The sequence below is a fragment of the Motacilla alba genome, chromosome 2 (assembly GCF_015832195.1).
Source record: "Motacilla alba alba isolate MOTALB_02 chromosome 2, Motacilla_alba_V1.0_pri, whole genome shotgun sequence".
NCBI lineage: Eukaryota > Metazoa > Chordata > Aves > Passeriformes > Motacillidae > Motacilla > Motacilla alba.
This window is the reverse complement of record NC_052017.1, coordinates 78,597,769-78,623,348: the sequence shown is the minus strand read 5'-3', so window position 1 is coordinate 78,623,348 and position 25,580 is coordinate 78,597,769. Positions and strand designations below refer to the sequence as shown.

The 25,580-nt window shown below is 34.7% G+C and overlaps 1 protein-coding gene across 8 annotated transcripts in view; it reads right to left on the bottom strand.

Annotated features, from left to right (window-relative positions):
* DNAH5 (dynein axonemal heavy chain 5) overlaps window positions 1-25,580 on the bottom strand; it is a 137,031-nt gene that overhangs the window by 5,738 nt on the left and 105,713 nt on the right. For all 8 annotated transcript variants that reach the window (XM_038128809.1, XM_038128805.1, XM_038128810.1 and 5 more), the window contains 18 exons: window positions 23,633-23,836; window positions 22,081-22,260; window positions 21,051-21,188; window positions 20,324-20,459; window positions 18,578-18,894; window positions 17,167-17,322; window positions 16,548-16,730; window positions 11,646-11,889; window positions 10,523-10,637; window positions 9,864-10,054; window positions 8,912-9,033; window positions 8,016-8,165; window positions 6,176-6,421; window positions 4,674-4,893; window positions 3,860-4,065; window positions 2,893-3,096; window positions 2,118-2,333; window positions 1,101-1,313 (listed from right to left, as the gene is read on the bottom strand). In XM_038128809.1, coding sequence (XP_037984737.1) covers window positions 1,101-1,313; window positions 2,118-2,333; window positions 2,893-3,096; window positions 3,860-4,065; window positions 4,674-4,893; window positions 6,176-6,421; window positions 8,016-8,165; window positions 8,912-9,033; window positions 9,864-10,054; window positions 10,523-10,637; window positions 11,646-11,889; window positions 16,548-16,730; window positions 17,167-17,322; window positions 18,578-18,894; window positions 20,324-20,459; window positions 21,051-21,188; window positions 22,081-22,260; window positions 23,633-23,836 — 3,441 coding nt within the window. The remainder of the gene's footprint in view (window positions 1-1,100; window positions 1,314-2,117; window positions 2,334-2,892; window positions 3,097-3,859; window positions 4,066-4,673; window positions 4,894-6,175; window positions 6,422-8,015; window positions 8,166-8,911; window positions 9,034-9,863; window positions 10,055-10,522; window positions 10,638-11,645; window positions 11,890-16,547; window positions 16,731-17,166; window positions 17,323-18,577; window positions 18,895-20,323; window positions 20,460-21,050; window positions 21,189-22,080; window positions 22,261-23,632; window positions 23,837-25,580) is intronic.

The following is a 25,580-nucleotide window of genomic DNA, read 5'->3' as shown; positions in this document are numbered from 1 at the left end:
AAGACAACGTGATTTCTGAAAGACTGTTCTGCATTTTTATTCTTCTGAATAAAACCTAAGGAAAACCGAACTTAGACTATGTGGAGATATAGCTGTGTTGTGAAGCATCTGTTTACATCTAGGTTTTCTACCATGAAAACATTTTGTCAGTAGAAACAAAACAAGCAAACAACAAAAAAAAACCCTTTTTTCTTTCCAAAAAAAAGCCCATTTTTCTTTCCATCAGTTTCTGTTAACAGGGCTAATTAACCCTGAAAACAATTTCAATGGGGAGAGGCTGAGAGCTGGGATTCTTTAGCTCAAAGAAGAGAAAGGTTAAAGGAGGCTTAAATATGTTTACATCTTGTGTGAAGGACAGAAGAAGATGGAGCCTGATCCTTTTCAGCAATTGGAGAGAAGGCAATGGGAACAACATGAAATGTCAGAAATTCTATTTTAACTTAAGGAGTTTTTTGTTTGTTCAGCTGGTGGTTGGTTGATTGGTTGGTTCTTACTTTGAAGGTGATCAAACAGTAAAAGGGGTTGCACCTCTCTGATTCTGGAGACTCCTCAGAAACCTGATATAACTGACCCTGCTTTAGGAAGTGTGATTAAACTACACTGTCTCCATAGGTCCTTTCCAGCATCTACTATTCTGTAATTATGTGGGTATTACCCAAAGTGCACTGATTTTGGCCAAGATGGACTCTTGAGTAGAGTCCAAGATGGACTCTACTCAACCCAGCAAAGGATGTCCAATAATTATATACATCCAGTAAATAACACCATCTTTGTCACTAATGTGGGTGCTAATTTTTAAAATCCATCATCATGTTTTTAATTTCTCTCCTTTCTGGGTTTTCATACTGCCGATATGTAACGGGTTGTTAAAATGGCACATATCTGCATCCTTCACATTCATTTCAATTTTCATAAATGAAGGAAGGCTTGTTTTGAGTATGTTTATTTTAGCACAAAAGCTATTCCAGCATTTGCAAAGATCTGTTTAACACTTCTGAAACACAGTTTGAAAAAAAATGTTTACTCCAAGTCTAGCAGTTTAATCTAGTCTTCAGAAATAGCTTTTTTATTTCTTTCAAGAACAAGGGATGTACACCTACCTTTTTCCAGCTAGCAGGAATTCTTCCATCATACATGCAGTCTAAAGCATCCCTCAGATTTTCACTCATAACTATTGTCCCATCAATGGCAAGTTTTAGATCAGTCAGAGTGCTTCTCACTAAAGAAATAACTCTCTGCATTTGTTCAATCTCTTGTCGCAAAAATATGTGCATAGGTTGAAAAGGTCCCATGTTCTTCAGTTTTTCTTTTACCTGTTGGTAAAAAACCAAAGATCCTTCAATAGAAGCAAAAAAACAAAATTGGATTTATGTCCATGTTAGGCCCCAATATGATCTTTGAGACATAACATAATTTATTTATAAGCTTAAATGGTCAATTTGGCACCTCCCTTGAATTATCTGCAAGAGAGAAACACAGGATTTGTTCCAAGAGAAATCTGTGATGGTGAGACTGGCTATGTTTTCAGTCCAAGTCATATTTAGACTCTGAGCTAATCCCACTTAAAGAGCTTGTAGGCTGTTTACCTTAGTTCAAAGAATTCAGCTTTAGTTCCAACAAGCAGTTCCAAGGCTTTTTTTTAACAAACCAATCAAGAGTACTTGCCCCAGCTACTTTGCTTCAAAATAGCAGCAATGCCTTGAAACTATCACAATACCAGGCAGTCTTGTATTCTAACTCACTGATACATTTTTAATGAAAAGTGTTAAATTAACAAATAAACAGCTGCATGGACATAACTAGAAATTTTATAGTGTCAACAATCTCAGTTAAAAGCTGATGATCCTACATCCCCCATAGTGCAAATGACAACTTAAGCATCAACAGGTTTAATATCTCTGAAAAAGTTCTTACAAAAGCACTTCAGCACACATTTAATGACTTCATTATAAACATTAATAGCTTGGCCACACTTCTTTAAAATACAAAGTATTGCCTGTATGAGTTAATTCAAACATGCTTTTAGAAAAGTTTTTGGGGTTTTGGGTTTGTTTGGGTTTTTAATCCATAAAAGGCATGATGGAGCAAATGTTTTTGCCAGAATTTCATTAACTCACTTCATATGGTACATAATCAGCAGGAAGTTTTTCTAGCATATCATCTGCCAGTCTGGCTACGACTGCCTCTCGAGTTTCACCTCCTCCACCAGAGCTATCTTTAGGCTGAATACTGAGGATGGTGTCCAATACATCTCTGGAAACTTTACTTTGGTAGGTGATATCCGCATTGGTGTGCAAACCAAACACCTCTGGTGTGTCATAAGCAGGAAGGCTCTACACAGTAAAATATAAAAAGAATACAACTGGAGATTTAGAATCAAATAATTAAAAAAAAAATCCCTCCCAAAAAAAATCCCCATAAAAAAAACCCTTGATTACTGTTAAGTAACAGGCTAGATTTTTTCAAATAGTCTGAAGCCAAATAACTTGCTGTGGTCTATTTGTCATGCCACAGTCCAAATCACACCAAACACATTGGTTTTTAACAACTACACACTATTTTAATAAAAAAAAATATTCTCATATATCTAGACCTTTTATTTCAGAGGTTGTACCCAATATCTGGACTCCATTCTTTACCCTCTTTAATAACTTTGTGCCTTTAGGTATGTCCCACAAGCAAAACACATGGAAAAAAAAATATATATTACTGTCATGAATATTACAACATTGATAACAACAATTAGCTGTCACTAAATAGATGTACAAACTGCTAGAAATCAGTTTAAAAATCTGTGAATGAAAGACAAAATACAGATACTCAGGAAAAAGAGAAAAATTATAGGGAATCAGGAACTTATGAGAAACAAGTGATTAGCTTTCATTTACCAACCTGTATGTACTGAAGGTATTGATCCACCATAGTACATTTGGGTATGCTGTATCCTTTGTAGAAGCTGAATTCCTGACTGAAGGTGTTTTCACTGAACCAAATCTTAACAAAGGTGTTCATGAGTCTTTTGTCAAAGTCATCTGTCACACGACCACCATACTGGATCTCACCTATCATGTACCAAACAGTACTCCAAGAGATCCCCTAAAACCAAGCAGAAAGCACTGACTGCAGCTAATGTCCTTCTTATTTACTTAGACCTGCCTTAGTAAAAACAGCTGATGTCCTGTGTCTGTCTCATTTGAAAGAAAGTTACTTTCCTATTACTCTTTTTTCATTATAGTCCTTCATTCCCAGGACACCGGCAAGGATTTCTCAAAATAGAAGTCACCAACAAATTCAAGAGCATCTTGAAGATAGCAAGAAGGTTACAGATACATTTGAATTCTCCTTTCACTTAAATGTCAACTGCAAATTGCTCTGCCATAGACCTCTCTGTATGACAACTGACCATATGAAAGTGAGAAACATAGGAGACATTCTTGTATAATTATTTAAAACAACTTTTGATTTCTTCATGCTGCAAAGATAGGTGAGGGGGCCAAAGCTTATTTTTACTCGAAATACATTTAAACAAAAGAATATTTGAAATATCCTTTTTTAACTAATTGACTTAATTAGAACTGAAAAGAAGGTCTATACTGCTAAGGTTTATATTTCTGAGATGGATGGAAGGGCTTTTTTTTTTTTTAATGTAGAGGTTAATACAGAAATTAAACATGCACTGAATTAGAAGTCTAATTCTGCTGCTGTAGAGACAGGTATACTTGAAATATTGAATAATTGTAGAAAAAAACAATAAGTTAAAATCACTTGTAGTTCCAGTTATTAGGAAGCATTTACATACATTCCACTACTAGAAAGATCCATCATCTTAATCCACCTTTCCCAAAAAATCATTAATTACCTTCTTGGTATCCATGCGATTCAAGTGGTTTTGAACGAACTGCACCGTAGCATTGAAATCAGCCTGATTAAACTCATAGGGAATATTCCAGCCCAGAGACCCAAACTTGCGTCTTTCCTGAACGGTGGAGTGCAGGAAGGCTACAGCATACAACAGTGGTTTCCATTGCACCATTTTACAGGCATCTAATAAATCCTGGCTGACACCTATTGATTGCAAATGGGCTTTATGAGAATCACTGTAATTGTCTTTTTCAAAATTACTTCAAACCACTGCTAAAATATCACTCTAGAGATATTCACTTGGCTCTCTGCCTCTCCCAAGGGTAAATTATTGTCCCACAAAGTGTTCTGTGCTGGAGACAGTTTATAGCATCTTATTAAATTGCTCAAATTAAAAGAGGAAACTTCGGGGGGAAAAAACCCCACAATTTACTAATAACTGAATTCACATCAAGTTGCTTTCTGTACAGAATCTTTGTCCTTTATTTTATGTAGTGTAAAGAGCACTTGACAGCCAACCATGTCATTTTTCTGCCAAAAGACAGAATATTAAAAATTCAAATGCTTTCAACTGAGATACTAGAAGCCAACATGTGAGAAAAGGCATTCCCTGTTTTGCTATCCAATTTGTTCTGACAACAGAACATCAGCAAATCATCTTCTTAATTTTCAAAACAAAAGCTAAGATGTGGCCTGGCATCATTGTGAACAGTTCCTCATACTAGCTTACACTTACTACCAGTTTAACATGACTACAACATAGCATCACAGTCCTAACTTTAATTTTAAATCATTACCATTCTAGCACTCACCACTGTATGTTCTCTTTAGTCCAGCTCTGAGCCCTTGTGGTGGTTCATTGGTAAACTTAATCGACATTTGAAGAAGGGTGATGGGGAACTTTTTGTGAATGTCAGTTGTCATCCACAGTCTAAAGCTTTCGTGAACAGTCTCTGTCTCTATTACAGTGTCCATTAACTCATCCAGAAAGTCAAGTCCAAGGTGGCAGTTTTGCAGAAGTGCCCAACCTCCCTAGTTTCAAACAACAGAATTTTAAAAGTTATCAATGTTGTTCGAAAACTGAAATCACTCCTTGAGGGGAGCTAAGCTGTGGGCTGTTTCTTCTGAAGATGGTGTTAGCTTATTTGGCTTTTTTCACCTGAACAAGTGGTTCCTACTTGTCTCATCTGGTCTTTTCAAATAGTCTCTACCTTTTCCATTTCAATACATTTAAAACATACCTTGTCATGACTACTGTGCTGATAGAAACTGATAAATTTTGACTTACATACGGGAGTTGAGGAGTAGCTTGATAGAGTAACCTGCTAAACTTTGTTCCTCACAAGGGTCCCAGGCTTGGAAAATAACCAAATAAGCATACATAACTAATCTATTGCTATCAATCAATAGATGACAAACTTTCTAATATGAATTACCATATTTCTCATACAGGCATCTCATATACCTCTTCACTAAGAGGGCTTGTGAGACAGTGAGGGAATGTAACTGCATTTCTCTTAACTAAACAAAAGATGTTCCTTTCCCCTGTTCTTGAATGGGTTTCTTCTCATTTATCAGTCAATTATTTCCTTATGAGAAATTATCAAACAAGAATCTGAAGCAGAACTAAAACAGCTTATAAAAAGAAGCTCATAGCACAGGAGAGTAAAATCAGTATTTTCACATCAGCAGGCATAGCAGTAGTTATCACCTGATGGGCAAGCATGCCAAATTGGAACATCTCACCTTTCTCATATAGATAGTTTTGTTCTTTAATTCCTCTTCCTGCAAAATGCCTGTGCTACCAGACTGACCCTCACAAGTCCAAATTCAGACTACAGCAATATGAAATAACTTGCTATAATACCTTGTTTTTCTCAAGTTTATGTAACTATCAATAGCATATTTGGAATTCATTTTCTTCAGTTAACAAAATACATCCATATTACTAAAAATAAAAAACTGAAAATATAACCTGAAATGCCTACAGAAGAATATTTACTGGTGATATTACCAAAAAAAACCAAAAATTCAATTCAGCTGTGTTCATCAGTCTGCAATCAACTACAAAAACTCCATTTTATATGAAAACACTCAATTTTCAATGAAAAGCATCTGCACAGTATCAAGAAGCTTGTTATGGCAAATTGAAGGAGTGTGAAAACATACTTCTCTTGCTTAGGACTCTTATATAAATAAATATAGGGGTTTGCATCAGCATTAACTACCCACCAAACAACATTATCTCATGGCAGGAATTTTATTTCTAGGTGTTTAATACAAAGAGAAAAACGTTCAGATTTTTGTTACTTACATAAGCCATTGTTTGCTGTAGAAGTTTACGAGCATGGATGCCTTGCCCCTGGCCCATGGAAACACAACACGTTTCTGTCTTCAGTCTTTTTCCCAAAGCAATAATTGAGTCCGTAGGATCAGAGCCCATGGAAAGAAAGCATATGAGGGGAGTACGTGGATCTGACTCTTCCCATGTTTTCTCCAAATCCAAGATGACTCCCTCTGAGTATTTCTCCCCCATAGTGTCAGTGATATATTTTCTTGCCTATATTAGAAAGGGTAAATTTAACTTGCCACCTAATCATTTTATACTATTTTCTTCCCAGTGTAAATACTACCAAAAAGTCAACTGAATACCAAAGGCTGCTAAAAATTTATATCAAAAATACAAATACACAACAAGTTGATTTTTACATGTCAACACATCATACTGTCTTTGAAGGTGTTATTTCTTATAGCCTTATACCAGTTAATTTTTTAATAATTATTATATTACATATATCTGTATACATTTTTATAATAACTATAATTAGAGTATAATAAAAGTAATAACTTCTCTTAAAACTTCAGAAAATTTTTAATGATTTAAGGATATCTCCATCAGATAGTGTAACTCTTAGCATCAAAATCTAAAAAAAAAGGAGAAAAGGACTAAAGATGGGCTTCCAAGCTCTTAGGCCTTTCTTACCTCCACAGTTAAATAAGCAATGAATTAACAGTAGTAATGATTAAAATAACTATCACTAAGTAGACGATCCAAAGGAACAAGTGAAAACCATCTCTTATCCCTTCTTTATTTATCTTTAAAAATTCTAGATTATTGTTCTTTTTCACAAAGAAATAGAAAAGGTTGTTTCAAGCAGTCTGAGATAATCTTTCTTGTACTCTTTCACCCCACACAGCACTTGTCTTAGATAAATCTTCCCCTTAATACCTCTGGGTTACCTCTCAGAGACAAAAGACATTCAGCATTAAGCATTGATAACTATCAGTTTTCATAAAACTATCAAAAGACAAAAGTTTACTTCACCCTATTAACAGCAGGGAGGAACTAATCTTGTGTGATCTGGTTCAGACACATAGCAGACATCATCGAGATATTCTTTAGACAGTACTGCTTAACCTACTGACTGCACTCTGAATCCAATCAGGATGTCTAAATATATGCATCAATATAATTAATACCACACATCAAGTGATGCATTCCAATTTCATTAAATCATCATTAATTGCTCTGAATTGTCAGTAATTTTATGATTTTTTGTTCTTTTGTACTGGAAAAGAACATAAAAGTTAAAAATAGGCTCCTAGAAGATTATTTTTCTTTAAAAAAGGTCTATTTATTAAACTTCAGTTCTGTAATTTTTAATAGATGTATTTAAATTGAGATCTTTGAGCAGACTTTAATAAAGATTTTTCTAAAGTGGTTCAAATTCTTCCATGCAAGAAATAGTTTCTCAATTAAATAATTTTCAATTTTCCCTCAGCTGGTCAAGTACATTAAAATATTTGACTTCAGTCTAACATGGGGACACTTCTAAAATTCTAGGGAGTAAGCAAGGACAGTCAAAAGTGTCTTCTGAACTAATAAAGCAGATCTGGATAAACACATATGATTCCAGTAGAAATCACCACAGTCATATCCACCACAGTGGATAATACTTGTTCAATATATTGGAATAATTTTTTTATCCCTGCCCTTGTAACAAATACATAAATGGTCCGAAGATAATTTCAGAAAATACAACATAAAGTTCCATTACAAAAACGTGTTTAGTATTACATAAAATAGCAAGAACTTGCAATCTGAAAACTATTACTCTAGTAATATCTAGAGCATGTAGGCTATATAAATATACCTGAGCTATGGTCCTGTCGGGACACCAAGATCTGATAAGAAGAAGATGTCTGAAGGAGTCCAGAGATTGACCATAGCCACTAGGAACCAATTCTTCTTCGGGATTCTTACTATCAAACCAGACTTTCCACTGTTTCTCTTCTCTGGAAATCTGCAATTATACCATCAAAGAAGCAAATATCACTAAACAGACAAGTCCTATTTGCAGTGCCACTAGGTTGCAAACTTTTAATAAGAGTCAGAGACATGAAATCCACACCCAGGAATTTGTTTAGAGACATTCTTCCACAGATTTGATAAGGCTATTGAAAATGATAGGATAAAATTTCGGACTATAAGTATGCTATTGCAGAATGCAGCACCCTGGAGTATTCATATTCTGAAAACAGGAGCTACTAATCAGTATGTTATAGTTTGATATAATAGCATAGCTATGTCAGAATATGGATAGCTAGGCACAGACATAGCTTTGAGAACAGCAAGTACATAATTGCTCTTCACATGAATGTACCTTCTTCCTAACGTTTACTCCATGTAACCAGAGAAATACCGGAAGAAGCATCATAAAACATAGTGTAAGAAAGCACAACAGGGATGCAAGATAATGTAATAACCAGAACTAAAAAAAAAGTTGTAATGTATTAATTGGGTAATGGCAAGTTGAATCCAAATCAAAAAATATTAGAATTTTATAAAGTGTGAACACTATATATTCTCCTTATTTTCCTGGAGGTGGTTGATATCAACATAGGTCGCTAAGCAGTCAGGGCCATAACTGTGGCTATCTGCTGTCACTTTTCTATCTCTCCCATAAAATAAACCAGTTTCCACCATATGGCTTGATTGCTACCAGACAATTACTTGTTAAACAAGAGATCAACTTTCAAAAGCTCTTACATGATCAAGAATATCTGAAAACTCTTCAAGCTTACTGAGCTCCACCAAGTTCAACCAAGTCATATCCAGAATCCATTTAGCTGGCTTAGGAGGACAAGCTTTAAGGTCTAGGGAAGCACCACCTGCAAGAAATTGAATTTAGTTACTAGTACTGTTGGAGAGACAAAGAAAAATAAACTAAATAATAGGGGGAAAAAACAAAAACAATAATCCAGTTTTTAAATCATGATGTTACAGGAGTTTTCTACCTTGCAAAACCATACCATATTTGATTAAGCTGAGTTTGCAATTTGATTAGTTTATATTATTTTGTTAATATTATGTACCTTAAACAGAAGTATTACCAATTTATATTTTGAGGCTTCACTAGGTTTTTGCGCAATGTGCCTGGAAATAAAGGCTTTTTGGAAAAAAATATTCTGAAGATTCAACATGGAAAAATTCACCAATATAATCCATAAATAAATGCTGCTTGGAAAATTAAGTCTCTTGAAAAGGTAATACAAAACTGATCCAAACTTTCAAGTGAACTCAGCGCTCGTATGCAGTTAAGACCAAAGCCATGACCTTGTCACATGCAGCTGAGACTCTGATGTTCTTTTAAAATATTAGCATCATTTTCTGATCCTATTTGCTGCAGTTACTCTAACATGTTTAGGACAATAATGGTTTTTCTAAGTTAAACACATACCTGATGGTATTTGAGCAGCAGACAACAATATTCCTTTCAAATTCTCATGATTACAGAGATATTCAATATTCAGTGTGCTGCTATAAATTAGAACTGTCATACAGTGTTGTCTGCCACCAGATCAGAATGATAAACACGTATTCTTAAAATTGGCTGGTTTCTCATGTGCAAAAGGAAGGAGTATGCTGGCTAGGAGATACAAATACATAAATTTTCTATAATAATAATGTTCTCTCCTTATAATTTATTCATAGTTCCCACCTTTAATAAGTGTCAGAAATTCTTCATGCTTCACTCTGTTTCTTTGTATATCAATCTTCAAAGTAAGCAGTAATGTGAAAAGAAATTTGTGCTCCTCATAGAGCCCTCGGGCAGTATATTTGAATACTTCATATGTCATATGTTCAATAATATTGGTAACCCTCTTGCTAGTTATAGGGCTCTTGGTAGACCTGTTAGAAGAAAGGTCTGCAGTTGAAAGTTGATTTTCTTAGGCTTTATAAAAGGGAATACTATGCAAAAGGAAAAAGGCTATAGTTCAGTATTTTCAAAACACGACAAATAATAGATCATAAACAGAATATCAGATGGCAAGCTGGCAAAAACTTTCAGATTGAAGGAACAGCCACAATAAAAAATAATCCTTTCTCATCAAGTCTTTTTGCCTAACTGAAAATCAATGCAGTATAATGGTTTTTAATTATCTAATGGCAAACTTGGAAGGACTGTAAGTACATTAGAAGGGTCTTTGCCTTGCTAGCTGACAAAGTTTTATGGGTATTTAAGCTGACAATTTCTAGTCAAGATTGTAAGAAGCAAGAGTCTTCTTTCGGATATTAGCTTACAATAAATCTTTACTGTACTACAGGCACCTCCAGGACTGGGTAAATACAAATTATACTTATTCTTAGCTAAATTACCTGGCTAGGGAGCGGTCAAAAAGCCCCAAAAACTGTCGAAGCGATGTCTGATACATGACATTGACCATGCTCATCTCAGTGATAAGGAAGTACAAGATGCTACCTCGAGTTGCAACTGAAGAGCGGGAAAGAAAAGTTTGTTCAAAGTAGAAATGCAGAGCAGAAAACTTTAACTCTCCAAAATATGTACACTGATTTTTACACTATTGATAACTGAAGATCCTTGAGTTTCTCTATTCTTTACTGCCAGAAAAATAATAAAATCATTCATTTTATCCTCATGTATACATCGGGGGAAAAAAAATCTTTTCTGTAATTAATGCAAACTATGTAAAGTCCAGTTTTCAAATACAAGCATATCTGAAGATCTGCAATATTGAGATTAGCAGAACACATAAAAATTATGGCTGTTTAAAATACTATTTAAGTATCCAAATAAATTTCTTTTTACAGACTTTTAAAAGACTCATATATAAGTCAAATGAGCTATATTGATTTAACTTACCCAGCACTGATTTAACTTCTTTTCAGCAGTCATTCAGTTTTTATGCAAATGCTTTACAAAATCTTTGTTTCTGGTACACTAACAATGTTTCTGGTATACTAACTGTACTATCTTACACATTTCATAGAATACAGGCAGTTACAGAGAGCTACTTTTTTTCCCCTGTTTTTTTTCACATTATTACCTGTCAGTTAAAAGACTCATGAAATTTGTTGACTATAATAACCAAAGGATAAATGGTGAAGCATTCATCAGAACAGATATAGAGAGTACGTAATGTTATATAAGCTCTGTAAAAGAATGTCAACGTGTTGAACTCAAACATACACTTAGCTAAACACCCTAATGACTGATATGCTTGTTTATAGAGCAATGGGAAGTCTACAAAGAGAACAATTCAATCAATTTTGTAAATTCCACATGAGGCATAACATTGACTATTTTCTCCATTATAGCTCAATATGACATCTCCTAGATACATTTTACTTACAGGAAAACACACATCTCTCCCACCAATTTTGGTCTTCCTGATCTCATCCTAAAATTTCTCTTACTCTAAGTATTGATGTTTTAAATATACGGTTTAGCTATTTGTCTTCTATGACTACTTTCACTCACCAGGTCTGTACTCTTCACGGGCTGAATTGATCTGTACTTCAGTTTCAGCAGAAGTTTGCAGTTTCTGTGTTACTTCTTCAGCAGTCTTCTTAGTGTTACTCAATACAATCAGTAGAGTCTCATCATCTGCCAGAGAACTCTTTGTGCTTGTAAGTCGAAATAAAAGGTTATCTTCTAGGTCTTTAATCCTCCTTTTGTTCATAGTCACATCTTCAATAAGATCAGTTCTTTCTTTCTCTAATTCCTATTGGATTACATGGTTATATTTGAGAAACAGAAGAGCAATCAAAAAAATAATTAAAAAAATTTAGCTTAACAAATACTGATCCTACTAAAACAGTGTAGGTCAAGACTAACTGAATTATTTTGGAGAAAGAATTCCAGTGGTATTTCTAACACAAGATATATTGCCAGAATCTGAACCTGCTACATAAGTAGGCATTAACAAATCATTTCTACAAATATCATGGAAGATGCTTGTATCATGCCCTAAAAGAATAACAAGTTCACAATTGTTTATCTTCTGTTTCAGAAAAGACAAATGCAAACACTGTTCCAGACATATGATTTTATCCCTTCCATGTAATCTTATCCTCATTTATGCCTTGCTTTACAATTGCCATATTGAAAACTTAGTCCCAATAGCCATGCTTAGTCATCAAATCAAGCATCAGATATTTCAGGAAGTGCCAGTACTCCTCCGTCAAACAGGGATTATTTCAGCCTCTCACTAAAATGCTTCATTGATTAAGAAAGTATGTAGAACTTGAGTTACTTCACTAGAATTATTTATTTTATACATTTAGTAATACTATCTGGGTGGTTTATGTGCCTAGATTCATTTCCAGTGCCCAAATATAGAGGATGGATAACTGTTAATCAAGAGTTTTACATTAAAAAAAGCCAGCTATTTGAAATCTCTAGAAAAATATTTTTCAGCTATAACAGTCCTTTCAGTTCATTCTTAAAATTAACCTTTAAAAATTTAATATAAATTAGTGCCTCAGAGATAAAAATCCTTTACTGAAATATAACTAAATGTTTCAGCACAGTGATGTAAAAAGAAAAAAAAGAGAGAAAATGGTTTAAGTGTTTTTTGTGAGATAAGGTTAATATGGATCTTATAAATGAACAGTCAGTGAGCCAGTTGGTAGAAATATTTGCTGTCTAGATAAATACTGCACAAAGTTTACAAAGGTCTGGTGAATAATTTTAACAATGTCTCTCCGAATTTGGAAGTTCCGTGTTCGCTCCGTCATTGCCAAGTCTATTTCCATGTAGCTTACTGGCTGCTAATATTCCAAAGAAATAGGGACAACACTAAGAAATACATGACCCCTCATATAGCACTAGAGACATAATCGACCTGAGCCCTTATCAAGGCTTACGGAAAGGTTTTACTCCCCCATTTAAGTAGCCTTCATTTATATAGCTCTGAAAAACTATTACGATTTTTGATTTTTTTTTTCCACATTCTAAACTTCTGATCTTCTCAACCTACATTCTCCTCCTACATTCCTAATTCAAGCACTTATTTGTTTTAAAGAATGGCCTTTTTCCTTAAAAAGGAAATTAAGAAGAATCCTCTTATTATTATCAGATTTAGAGTTTTTTCTTGGTATATTGAAACATCATCATCATCAGGTAGAAAATATTTAGTGGGACAATCATTTCAGAATAATGCAACTACAACATAACATTAAAAAGATTCTGACAAAAGCTGATGAAAGTAGACAAGAAAACTACAGTTATCTGCATTTCAACCAACTGTTGCTCCATGGAACTGAAGAAAAACAGGTAACAGCTACATGAAGCTTTTTTTTTTTTTTTGCAAGGTTGATGAAGCAGAAACTTTTTTAAAGGATAGCATTGAAAGAAAGTTATCATCCAATTAAATATAATAATTAACATACTGTGCCAAATTAAACTTCATGTTTTGCTGAGCTCAGTTCAAAATTTAAAGATACTTTAGAATTCAATGCTTCAAAAAACCAGAAAGCAATTCTCCTCACAAGAAGAGCCTGAGAAATAAGCTGGAAACAGAGTTACCTTTCGAGAGTGAAGTAAACCTAGATGAAAACCTTAATGAAAAAAAAATCCATCTATTAAGCTCTTACAATGCTTTTTGTAGATCAGAAAGTGTAAACAGTTGAAAGCTTTCTTCATGTCTTCAAAAATTTCCAGTCAGAGCACCAAGGATGCAGAAAAAATAAGCCAAGTTACCATATACATAAATTCAAGGAACTTGCACCAGAGGCTATTTCAAACCCAGTTTGATGGAGTTCCTTTCACAAGCAGATGACATTTTACCAACTGTACCAAAGAATGCTATTTCTTGTTAATATTCATAAAATATGAAAGCTGCTACATAGCTTATATCATCCTGTCACAAAATGATTCACAAATAAAGGAATTTGCATCAACTATTCCTTACAAAACTTGAGCCTTTTTCCAGCAAAAATCTTGATATATGAAGGCAAAAATTCAAAAGGCCATAAAGAATTATTGCATATTATAACTCCACTACTAATGTGACTTACCTATGACACTAAATAAACAAGTTTTTTGTCAAATTACATAACAGCCAATCAATCAAAATAACAATATCATTAAAATATCATAAGTTATACTACCTTCAGACATATACCAAATCTCTCAAATCCTATTATTCCAAGAAATATAGTAGAATCAAATTTATACAGATATGCCAGCTGCTCTTGACCTTATGCTTCACTTGTATCTTGCAATTGGTTTAACATTATGGTGGAAAATAAGAAATCAGTACCAGTGTTCCTATCAGTAAACAATTAATTCTGTGAGATATATGTGACAAAGATTATTTTAATGGGCATAGCAGACAACAGAGAGTCAGACTTTGCAGAAACTTTAAATACCATGCTGTAAACATTCCTTTTTCTTGCTGGAGGTCTAAAGCTCATTCATTCTAAGACCAGAACCATATAAGAGATGGTAGAATGGGAAGAAGGATAGAAATGTGCATAAATACTTTGAAGAACTCTGATTTCAAATAAATAATCTCTTCTCTTTCTGGGGCAGAAATTCTGCACATACATTGTAACACTGGCTATCACCAAGCAGCCATATTGCTTAAATCATTTGGCAAACTGTCTCACAGTAAAATAATTCCACCACTCTCCTACCAAAGGCTACAAAAGGTCATAAGAATCCAGACACTTATGTGGGAAACCCCCAAATATGCATCATTAGACATCACAGGAAAGTGTTTGGATGGTGTGATGTATTCAAACTGACTCCTCAGGAAACCTTGAACCGCAAGGTGTATAAACAGAGGCCAAGAAAACTGCAGCATGGTGAGTATATTCTGTAGAAGTTCCCCTGCCTGTCAAGTGGTCCACTTGTCATTTATCTAGAGGAAATATTCCCAGGTGGTTTCAAACAAAACAGCACAAAGTATAACACTCTTGAGAAGCTGGTAGAGAAAGCACTGTGTGTCCATCTATTAGACATTCCCACTTAGTGGCAAGGAGGCCATTGAATAGTAGAATAATTTTGATTTGGAAGGCACCTACAGAAATTAACTAGTTCAACCCCTGCTCAGACCTAAACAGCTCAGTTGCTCACGGCAATGTCCAGGTGAAGTTCGAACCCTTCCAAGAACAGAAATTCCACTAAATCCTGGGTTTGACCACTCTCGGTGTAATTATTTTTTCCCTAACATCTAATCAGAATTCTTCATGTTCCAATATGAGTGTTACTTCTCCATCTACTTCTTGGCTTCTGAGAAAAGTCAAACTCCTCCCTTTTCTGTGTCCTCCAGGCAAGCACACAGCAACAGCAATGACTGGAGGAATTTGATAAACTGACTGTCTCCTGGAGGAACGCACTGTATTTCAAGGCCCAAGAAGTGAAGTTTGGCATAAGGCTTTGTGAATATACACATCACAGCGTGTTTTAGATAGACAGTGATAATTTCATTACATAGTGGGTTGACAAGCTGTCAGTGGTTGAAGAGAAGCTGATGGTGCAATGAAGCTGTCTGACAAAAGACAGACCTTAACAGATTGAGTGTGATTTCTCTCACGAGATCCATGCACTGTTTGGGAATGAAATGCAACTACTCAATGTGAACAAGACTGAGTCTACTAACAAGAAAAATCTTACACTGGCAGGGCAGAGAGAGGTGTTGGAAGGACGGAAGAACCTCAACAGATGCCACAGTAAGGAAACAAAGATATTCCTGTCATTCCTCTCTAGTGAAGGTAAACTGGAACTATTGCCAAAATCTTAGTAAATATACCAATAAATACACAGACATAGCTGCATAGTGTTTCTTACGACATGAACATTGCCTGACCTTATAGCTACAGGGACTAGCTGTTCCATAGTTAAAAAGGCACCAATCAGCCTCCCTCCAAAACTGCAGGTGGCATGTTGATTGGGACTGGCATCTTGAACCTGGTCTTCCTCAACTAATATATCTGCAATGTCAAAAGGTATGTCAGTAGGTAGCCCATTTCCCCTTGGAGCGAGGAAGTAACTAAGTCTGAATTCTTTGCATTAGGTTATGTTGCCATGAGCTCCAGGGTTTGTAGACAGAAGAACATCAGTTTTGATTTCAGGCCCTTTTGCTTTTCAAAGGCCATTCTCATGAGGTTATAACTCATTGAGGCAGGAAAAATAAGGTTAAGAAAGTAGAGTTGCAACAATAAAGAGACAGAGAAACTTCCACATGAATGAGTCAATTGCTTCTGTGCCACTTTTCAAACCATTACAAATAGGTTATATTAAGAATAATCACAATAGAGAGAGCCAGAAAGTTACCTTGCAATATGGGAATACAGAGTAATAAATTAAAGTAAAACATTCTACAGGTAATATAAGAACTACAGACAGGAAAAGAGATACAATCAATTCTTTTACCTGCTTCTCTGTGAGAATGACTCTGCCTAAGAGTTGATTTTCAAGACCTTTCATGGTTACAGTAAAGTCAATGATGGAAGTTTGAGCACTAATTTCAGGAGAGTAACATGGATTTGACAGTTTTGTAGTAATGTAAAGTCTGAAGCCATTCATAACATCCACTTCCTTATCACCAACTTTGACCTTAAGAAAAATGTTTAAAAAAAGTATTGAAATTTTAAGAGCTAATACACACCTTTTCAGATACTGCATATAGGAAAAAAGGTTACATTTTTCTGCTTAAAGGCATAAAAATTCAGTTTTAAATCACACGTCTGATGCAAAAAATTGTTGAGAAAATTCAAGTACCACCTTTCATGGCCCATTAAAAAATTATTTCAACTTCTAAAAATTGTCATAAGCAAAGGAATAAGGAACTCTATACATTACATATATTAACCATTTGTGAACTTAAACCCTACCTTATTTTTTCTTTCATTAGCATTAATCAAGTTTAAATTAGTTTAATTTTTATAGTCCTATATTTATTAGGAGTTATTTTTTGCTAAGGAGAAACTGTGGAGAGGGGAAGAGAGAAAAGGGAAATTTCCATATGTTTGCTCACTTGTTTTTTTTTTACCTTGTTGGCTGAACCTGTTTTAATGATGTTTCTTTCCAAAATGTTATCAAGTGCTGGGTCCAGCTCTTCTCCAACATCTTCTACTAAAAGAGGTCTTCCCAAAGAAAGGCTGTCTTCTAAGTGGTTTCTAAAATACTTGTGATTCAAAGAAGTGATCTGAAAACATAGATGCAATACCTTATGCCCTTTTACCAATCTTTTTCTTAGTTTTATAGTTATAAATTATTTCATTTTCTTTAAAGTACTGCCAAAAGCAATAAAACTGTGAGTAGACTAGTATTAATGCAAAGATTGTGAGTTCAAGGAAAGGTAACATCAGCATAACCTATTGCCATATCTCATGGAATGCAAAGTTCTATTTTTCAGCTGCAAAGGTAGAAGCAAAGCAGTGCTGAGCACTTCCAATGCTGATATCCTATGAGTGCAAGTACTCAAGAATTTCACAGGAAAAATATCACAGGAACCTTTCAGCACCTTCAATTTTATCTTGGATAACATCTCCAAGTCAAACTGCAGCAGGGTCAATTCCAAGTATTTTTCTGTGGGTTTTTTTCACTCTTGAAAATTAGAGTAAAACAGGAACAGGACCTTAATAAGTCTTTGCTTTAAACAGTCCCCAGTATAACTGGGATTTTCAACATGTTCAAAAAGCTCATTTAGCTTAGGCTTTAATAAAGCTGTGAGCAAACTAATAACCATTTTTATCATAACTAAGCAACCATTAAAGGTTTCCACACCTAGATAACAATCACTATTAAAGTGGTAGTTATATTCACAGAGCCACTCTATTCTCACGCCTCAAACTACTTTTATGGATTCCAGGGATTTTTTTTTTTAAGCTGGCTTATTGGTGTAATCATAATTGCAGGAATTCCTCATATTTTCTTGTTTGACCTGAATTTGTGTATCTTGCCTCAGACTGTACATTGTAGCTGTATATTTGCAGTTTCCCTGTATATTTGCAGAGCACTTAGCAGCTGACATCCATACTAAGATAACAACAATTAACAATAATTTCTGATTAAAAGATGAAAAATTATCTTGCGGTGATTTTTCATTTCCAAACATTTACATGAAATTCTATTAATCAACTAGTTGGAGTTTTTTTCCTAACGTTTATATTTTTCTGAAAACATGTTTATTACCAGACATTGCCCATCCAGCCTATTTTCCAAAGATTATGTTCCATTAAAATAAATTCATTAAACAAATGGAGCCACTGGCGCTAAAGGAAAAACTTCCACCTCTAGTCAAATCTCAAATCCACTAAAATATATCTGAGATACTCTTTACATTCAAACCAGACTTTTTGTATAGATGTCATTTCCTAAGCATTAGGTGAATCAATGAATTGTAATGCTTGTAAGCTAAGAGTCTTTAGGGATTATGAAAGCACAAGCATTTCTATTACCTGAAGGTCATTTCTTCCTTCCTTATTTTTAATCCAAATTTTACCCTGTGTTTGCGGATCAATTAATAAAGGATAACGAGATGCTTTAGTGACAATGATTCCATTCTGTATGGATAAGTCGTCATTTGGCAATCCTTGCAGGTTCCATTCATTGATAGTTGGAGCATCAGTCAACATTTCTATGAGGTTCAAGTTGTTACAGAAAGGAATTTTTCGGATTTTCATTTCCTTTTGCCAGTCATTTAACAGCAGACTGCGGAACTCTTGGTTAAAAGGACCAGAATAGGACAGAAAAGCTGTAGCCAAGAGTACATCACCTCAAAGAGAAAAAGGAGGGGAAAAAAAATCAAAACAAAACAAAGCATTACAACTTTGCCAATTCTATTAATGAACAAGCTGTTTCCTTCACTAGTTGCTGCATGTTTTGGCTGGTAACTGAAGAACACACTTTGACCCATAAAGAAGGCAAATCAATCTTTTTTCCAAGGCTCACTGCATAGCATGCCAATGGTACATATCAGTAGAGGCCACATTTACTTTGTTCTTGCTAAGCAATTGTAGGAATTAAGAGATCAGCATCTGGCAGCTTGTTAAGGGCAACTCAACACACATGTAATGCTATTCCAAACACCAGATCTTGCACAAGCAGGACATGGCAGAGAGGACTTAGTCATGAACTTTTAGTTCCATCATTTCCTTGTGCATTCATAAGAACAGCTTAAACAATTGGGGGTATGTGTGTTGGGGGGGTTGGAACTGCTTATAAGTACGAATTCAATCGAATTACTGTAAATCAATTATAGTGATGAGTACTGGTAATAAAAACTGTCAGAGACATCATTATTAAGTATTAAGAGGTATTAAGTTTGACAACTTTTAACCTGTTCAGTTTCAAAATTTTCCCCTTAAATTTCATGACACCATAATTTGAGAGGGTTTTCTACCTCTGAAGTAAGAAACCAAAATTTAAACTGGAGAAGATATCCTATTTTTATACTGAGCCCTAGTATTTTTTGGACACTTTCAAGTTATCTATAAAAGAAATAAGATGATTCTGTGGGGAAGGTATCCTGGATGTTTATTAAGTTAATACACATGTATATATTACAGCAGCAAATAAAATACAACTTAGTTACTATAATACAACCCATACAACAAGGCTGCTTTTTGCAGCCTTTCAAGGCAAAAAGCAGAGAAGAAAGTTCAGTCCACATTAAATGACGAGATAAATTTCATTTATTGATCTAACTAATGAACCAATTATTTATTACAAAGTACTTTAGTTTACAAGTGCAAATTTAAAAAATAGTAATGACCTTCTAAGAGGCAAATTCTCATGAACATTAGCAACTGCAGTTAAAAATATTGATTTCTACATATAAATGTCAGTGCCTGAGTATCAGTCTCCTCACCTCAATATATATTCTCGGTTATACACGTTTTTATTGGCGCTTGCTAACACATCACTCTCTTTGGACTGTTACCTACAAATATCACTCAAGTTAAAATTTTAGTGTCACCACATTCACAGCATCCATTAACTTTTCTTTTTAAATATGAACTTGAACCTTATATTTATTTTTCACCTAACAGGGCTTTAGCAAGGAAATTTAAACAATTACCTTAGTTTTTGAGACAGGGATCTAAGACACAAAGGAAAAGTTTGACATTTCAAATGTTTTTAGTTTCACTACTCATAATTCAAAAAACTTGCTTCCAAATTCAAAGGTTTGGATAAAAACTTACCAACCAACCTCTTGGTTTGCATGGCAAATTCTTTACTCTGTTCTGTCCACCTCTCTTTTTCACCTGCTAAACCACTTATAAGACTTGAAGCAGTTTGCATTTTATGTCGGCAACGCTCAGCATCTTCCAGCAAAGTCTAGAGAAATCCATGTACCAAGAGAAATTGTTTACAGTCATATATCTGATAGGCCAGAAAAAATCTCTACGCCTCATTAAACCAGTAGACAAACAACAGGTTAGAAATGTATTCTTAAACATCCCTATCACCATGCAGAAGAGGGAAAGTGAGCTGGAAAAGATATATCAGGACAAACTATCAACATCTCCCAGACACATGATTCAATATTTCTTTTTAATATTTCTGTTCTTAACTTTTATTTTGGTGCAGTTGTTAAATAGTATGTAAAATTCTTGATACTTATTCATTCTGGGGAATTCTACACAAAATTTCAAATACACTATACATATATAGCATACACGGAACTTGAAGTTACAGTAGTAGGCACTGAATAAAGAATACAAATAAAATAGTTTTTGAAGGAGTGGGAGGGAAGAGGGGAGAGGATCAGAGGCAAAGGAGAGAGGTAGAAAGCAAAGAAGCAGTATTCAAATACTATCCATCTCTTATCTGCTGTCCATCAACAAGGAATAATAGTGAAATTGAAAGAGCACATTAAGTGTTCCTTAAAGCAAGAGCAGAAACTTCTTTTCTGTGAAAAAAGTTTACCTGTTTTTTTCTCATTGCATTTTCATACTCTGCCTGCACAATATCTAATTCTTCTTGCTTGGCTCCCAGTTCTTCTTGAGCTTTCTGCAGATCCAGCATAGCACTGGTTAGGCGTTTCTCCTGAATTGCTAAATTAGCCTTCAGAGAATAAAAACATAGAAGTGTGTTCATACACAGAATTTCAAAGTATTTGCTATAATATATTTCAGAAAGTTTTCCTGTATTACATTTCCAAATCAAACTCTTCAGTAGAGATTTCATAACTCAGCTAAACCTTTTATTTGAATTTTACAACAAACTAAATTCTTATTTCAGATAGCTGTATTTGAACAGTTGGCTTAGTGTCAATAAGAAAAAAATAATTAAAAATACTTCTGGGAATGTCAGTCATTCTTCATGTGACACAAAAGTTAGTCTGGCATGGCTTGCAGAAGAGAATGATGCCTCTAGAAATCTACTTGATTTGTCCAACCAATATGCTAGGCTGAAATACAAATCTTGCTCCCTTCTCAGTCATTCCTGTTACAATACAAGCTATTCTATGTTAAACATGCTTGACCATGTTCTTCCTGACTTTCATTCTAACCACTTAGGCCTGGTTTTTTTCTCTACATAACACTGAGGAAGATCATCTGTACAATCTTCTTATGAACTGAGATCAGGAACATTAAAAGAACAAAATATCAAGGCTTTTTTCTACTTAATTCAAAATTAATGTAAAGCAATTGCAGTAGTGTATTTAACTAGATGACAGATGCTTTAATCCCATACAGTAGGGGTCCAGAGGCATAAAATCACACCATCTCTTTCATAATTTTGACAACTCAAATGTACAAGCAGAAGTACAAGCGGAAGTACATTTGAAATATATTTTATTGCAGAATTACAGCGTTCAAGGTAATAGATTTTGAGAGAGGGAACCACCAGTTAAAATAAGGCAGATGAAGTTTCCCACAGATTAAATCCTCAAGTGCAAACAGGTGAGGATGAGAAGGAGCAGAGGATGTCTTTGACTGACAAACAGACGTACCTTCAAAGGTAATACTTCTTTGTTGATGGAAAAAAATACTGCCATAGCTTTAGTCCATGAGCAAAGGCCAGCAACATTTCCACATACTCTTTTAGCTGTCTCAATGTTGTAGTCCACCATTTCAAAATAAGGGCTCAAAAGTTCTACCACTTCTTCATTAATTGTGTCTTTCTGAAATTGCTGAAAAAATATTTTTCAAAGTGCAAGATACAAAACATACGCGGTAAGTGGAAATTATATATACATGAATTTCAGAACACATAGAAAACTAGAAAGATCACAAGTGTTACTTACAAACAACTTATATGAAATCATTTGTCACATGCATCTTTGAGACCTTTACAAAGGCATTTCACTGTTAGATATACTTACAGAATGGAAAAAGTTTGCTTTCATTTATGATCTTTGCTATCTTACACTCACTATTCCTGTTACACAGCTAATCACTGTTTCAAAATACCACTCGTCCTGCTAAAAATTTCATTTTGCTTAATACAGAATAAGCTTTAACAATCTTCAAAAAGTAAATGAAGAGATAAATTCTAGTTGAAAAACATACATTCTGCAAGACAGTCCTTTCAAAGGTCAAGCCATCTATCTCACCCTGAATGACCTTGTCTAATTACTGGAATGTATTCAATTTTTAAAAAATTTATTTTTACTCTGTTCTTGAAAGAGCATATTTTTCCTTTTTCCTCCTGAAAAGCTCTCAATTTTCTCCCTCAAATTTATTTACAATGTATAATGAAACACAATCCCAGACAAACTTGAAAAAGAGCTGTTCCCTGAAGCATAAGTAGGTTTAATTAAGCACAAGCAAAATGAAATGTTGAAGTCCTTTAGATAATTAAAAACCTTTACAAGTAGATGCAATGTGAATACTACATAAATAACATCCATGCCACTACCAACCATAAAAAGCTGGTCAAGGCTCCTACTAGACTAGTGACAAATTAAGTAAACTCAAAATGCAGAAATCAGTGGAGCAGGGAAGCATACCATTTATTCCAACTAGATAAATCATAATATTATTAGTTTTAGTTATGAAAAGGGATTTGTTTACCAGTTAGTTAGTCTTTCCATTTCCCTAGACAAATCCTGTGAACCAAAAAAAATCCCAAATTTTGAAAAGTCCTGGTTGTGTTCATCTTAATAACCATCTGTGCTTTTCCAAAGCAGCGCACAAGCTAAAATGTTGAAAATTAATGAAAAATTAAATACCAGAAAAAAAGATGTTTGTTATTAGCTTTAATGAAACAGATAAGTAATGGCTATCCAAACCAAATGCTTCAAGCTTTGAGTCATTTATCACCTAAAACAATTTCATTGCCTTACTTAGGAAAAATTATAGTTGATTTATAACATGACTTTGCAAGAAGGATTAAGGTTTATTTCATTCTGACATATTTATTCTTAAGCCCTTAAAATTTCAGATCTATTGTGTGATTTCCCTTGTACATTTGTTCTCCTATGAACACCAGAAAAAATATTGTCCCTTATTTTCTTACATTATGAGAAGAAAAAAAAAAAAAGAAAAGGGTTGCACAAGCACCTGTAGGCTCTGTAAGAAGTTCCCTGTTGTCATCAGCTTCAGTGATTCTTGCCACGATGGGACAGTACAGCACTTTTCCTGATCGATTTTCACATGGTTGACTTTACGCTGGAAGAGCAGCAGCACGCAGTCCATGATACGCATGATGAGGTGAGGCGGCCGGCCCAGAGTGCGCACGGTGGCAATGTCTGCAGGTTTTATTGTCTAGGAATTCAAAACAAACAGCAAAGCAATTACTGCTACTGTTTAGTTACTAAAACATGGAGCATAAGCTCACCAACAGTATTAACCAATGGGAGAAAATGCTTTTTTACCTCTAAAAAGCATGAAGCTACAAAGACCCCCCCCCCCCCCCCATCAGATTTTCACTACTAACTCCTGTCATTCTATCAACTCCTAGGAAACCTCAGCACAGCAGCTCCACAGCAGCACCTTAAAACTCAAAACTACCATGAACTTTTTTGACAATAAAAAAGAGCAAACCAGAAATATCTTGAAATTTTACTTGTTTTTTAAACGCAAATGTATTGACCAGAAACTGTGTCTAGAAAGGAAATGCTTTTTGTTGACATCCAGCAAATGAAGGTGAATTAAGGAAACCAGTGAGAAGGCTTGGTATATGTATATGTTTGTACCTTCTGATACATCTTACCAGGAATATTCCTGGCATGGAACCAGGCTTGCAAGTAAAATATATTATAATAAGGTATGAAAACCTAGGCCCTAATAAGTAAGGCTAAATAAGCCTAGGGTGTAAATCTAACACTGTAACTCATAACTCTACATCATGAATCGGAAAAGACTTATCAGAAAAGTCTGCTGAAGATGTCTCCTTAGAGAAGAATTTATTTGAGCAGCAGTGTTTACTGCACCCCATACAAAGCAACAAAACCACTGAACAATGAGAACAGCGGATGGGCATATCCGCTCCTACAACACACACAACTCTGAGCAGAAGCTTTGCTTATTTACAGGCAGTTTAATCAGTCCCAGTACATGACAGCCCAAACAGTAAGCAACAGATTACTGTGAGTGCCATGACATCTTGCTGCTAGCCTAGCACACTTCTCGCTGGGAATTCATGAAGGCAGATTTTAATTACTTGTGTCTGTACTTCAATAAAGGGACTTCAAAGCCCTGCAGAGTACCCAGGTCGCCTTCCCTCTGCCAGGCCTTTGTTTCCCTTCATTATGTTGCTGCTTGTTGAGTTCAGTGTGCACCAAATAATTCACCAGAGATTTTCCAGATATCTGTGTGAGAACTTTAACCAGTGTTTCTTAGTGACTCTTAGGAAACTCGGCTCAGCCTTTGTTTGCTAACATAAAAGTTGTGGAAAATTGTTACATTTAAATTTTATTTATTTACTTGTCTATAGTTATGCATTTAATATGCTATTTTTATAAGAGGGCAAAGTGCAACAAAGTTTTAATAACCTCTGACAATTCTTACTCAAACTTTAAAAAACTAATCTCTCTACATGTTTAGAAATGTTTATAAGATGTTTTTCTTTCTCTTAATATAGCATTTATCATTCTTAAAATATGTTAAAAATTGAGTAAGATAGCTAATCACTTTTTTTTTTTCACCTGGGTAATGGCCTTTCTATTTATCAAATATTTTAATAGGCATTTATCTGCTCTGCAAGCAGAATTCTACTATAGGAATCCCTAGCTCAAATTTGTAAATCTGTAGTGATTATGAGATTAATTTTTGAAAGATGCAGACCCACACAGAGAAGATTCTTGCTCAAAGGAGGGAATTAATTAATTAAATAATTAATGCTGAGAATACATGGGCACATTCTGCTAGGTCTCTTTTTATGATAGTTTGCCTTTCCCCTTCAGACACAGGCAAAGCAATTTATTATAGAAAATTCAAGAAATTCAAGATTAAGTCCAAATACTTTTTCCCATTGAGAAGTTTTACAATAATGCCAGTGCTGCTTTTT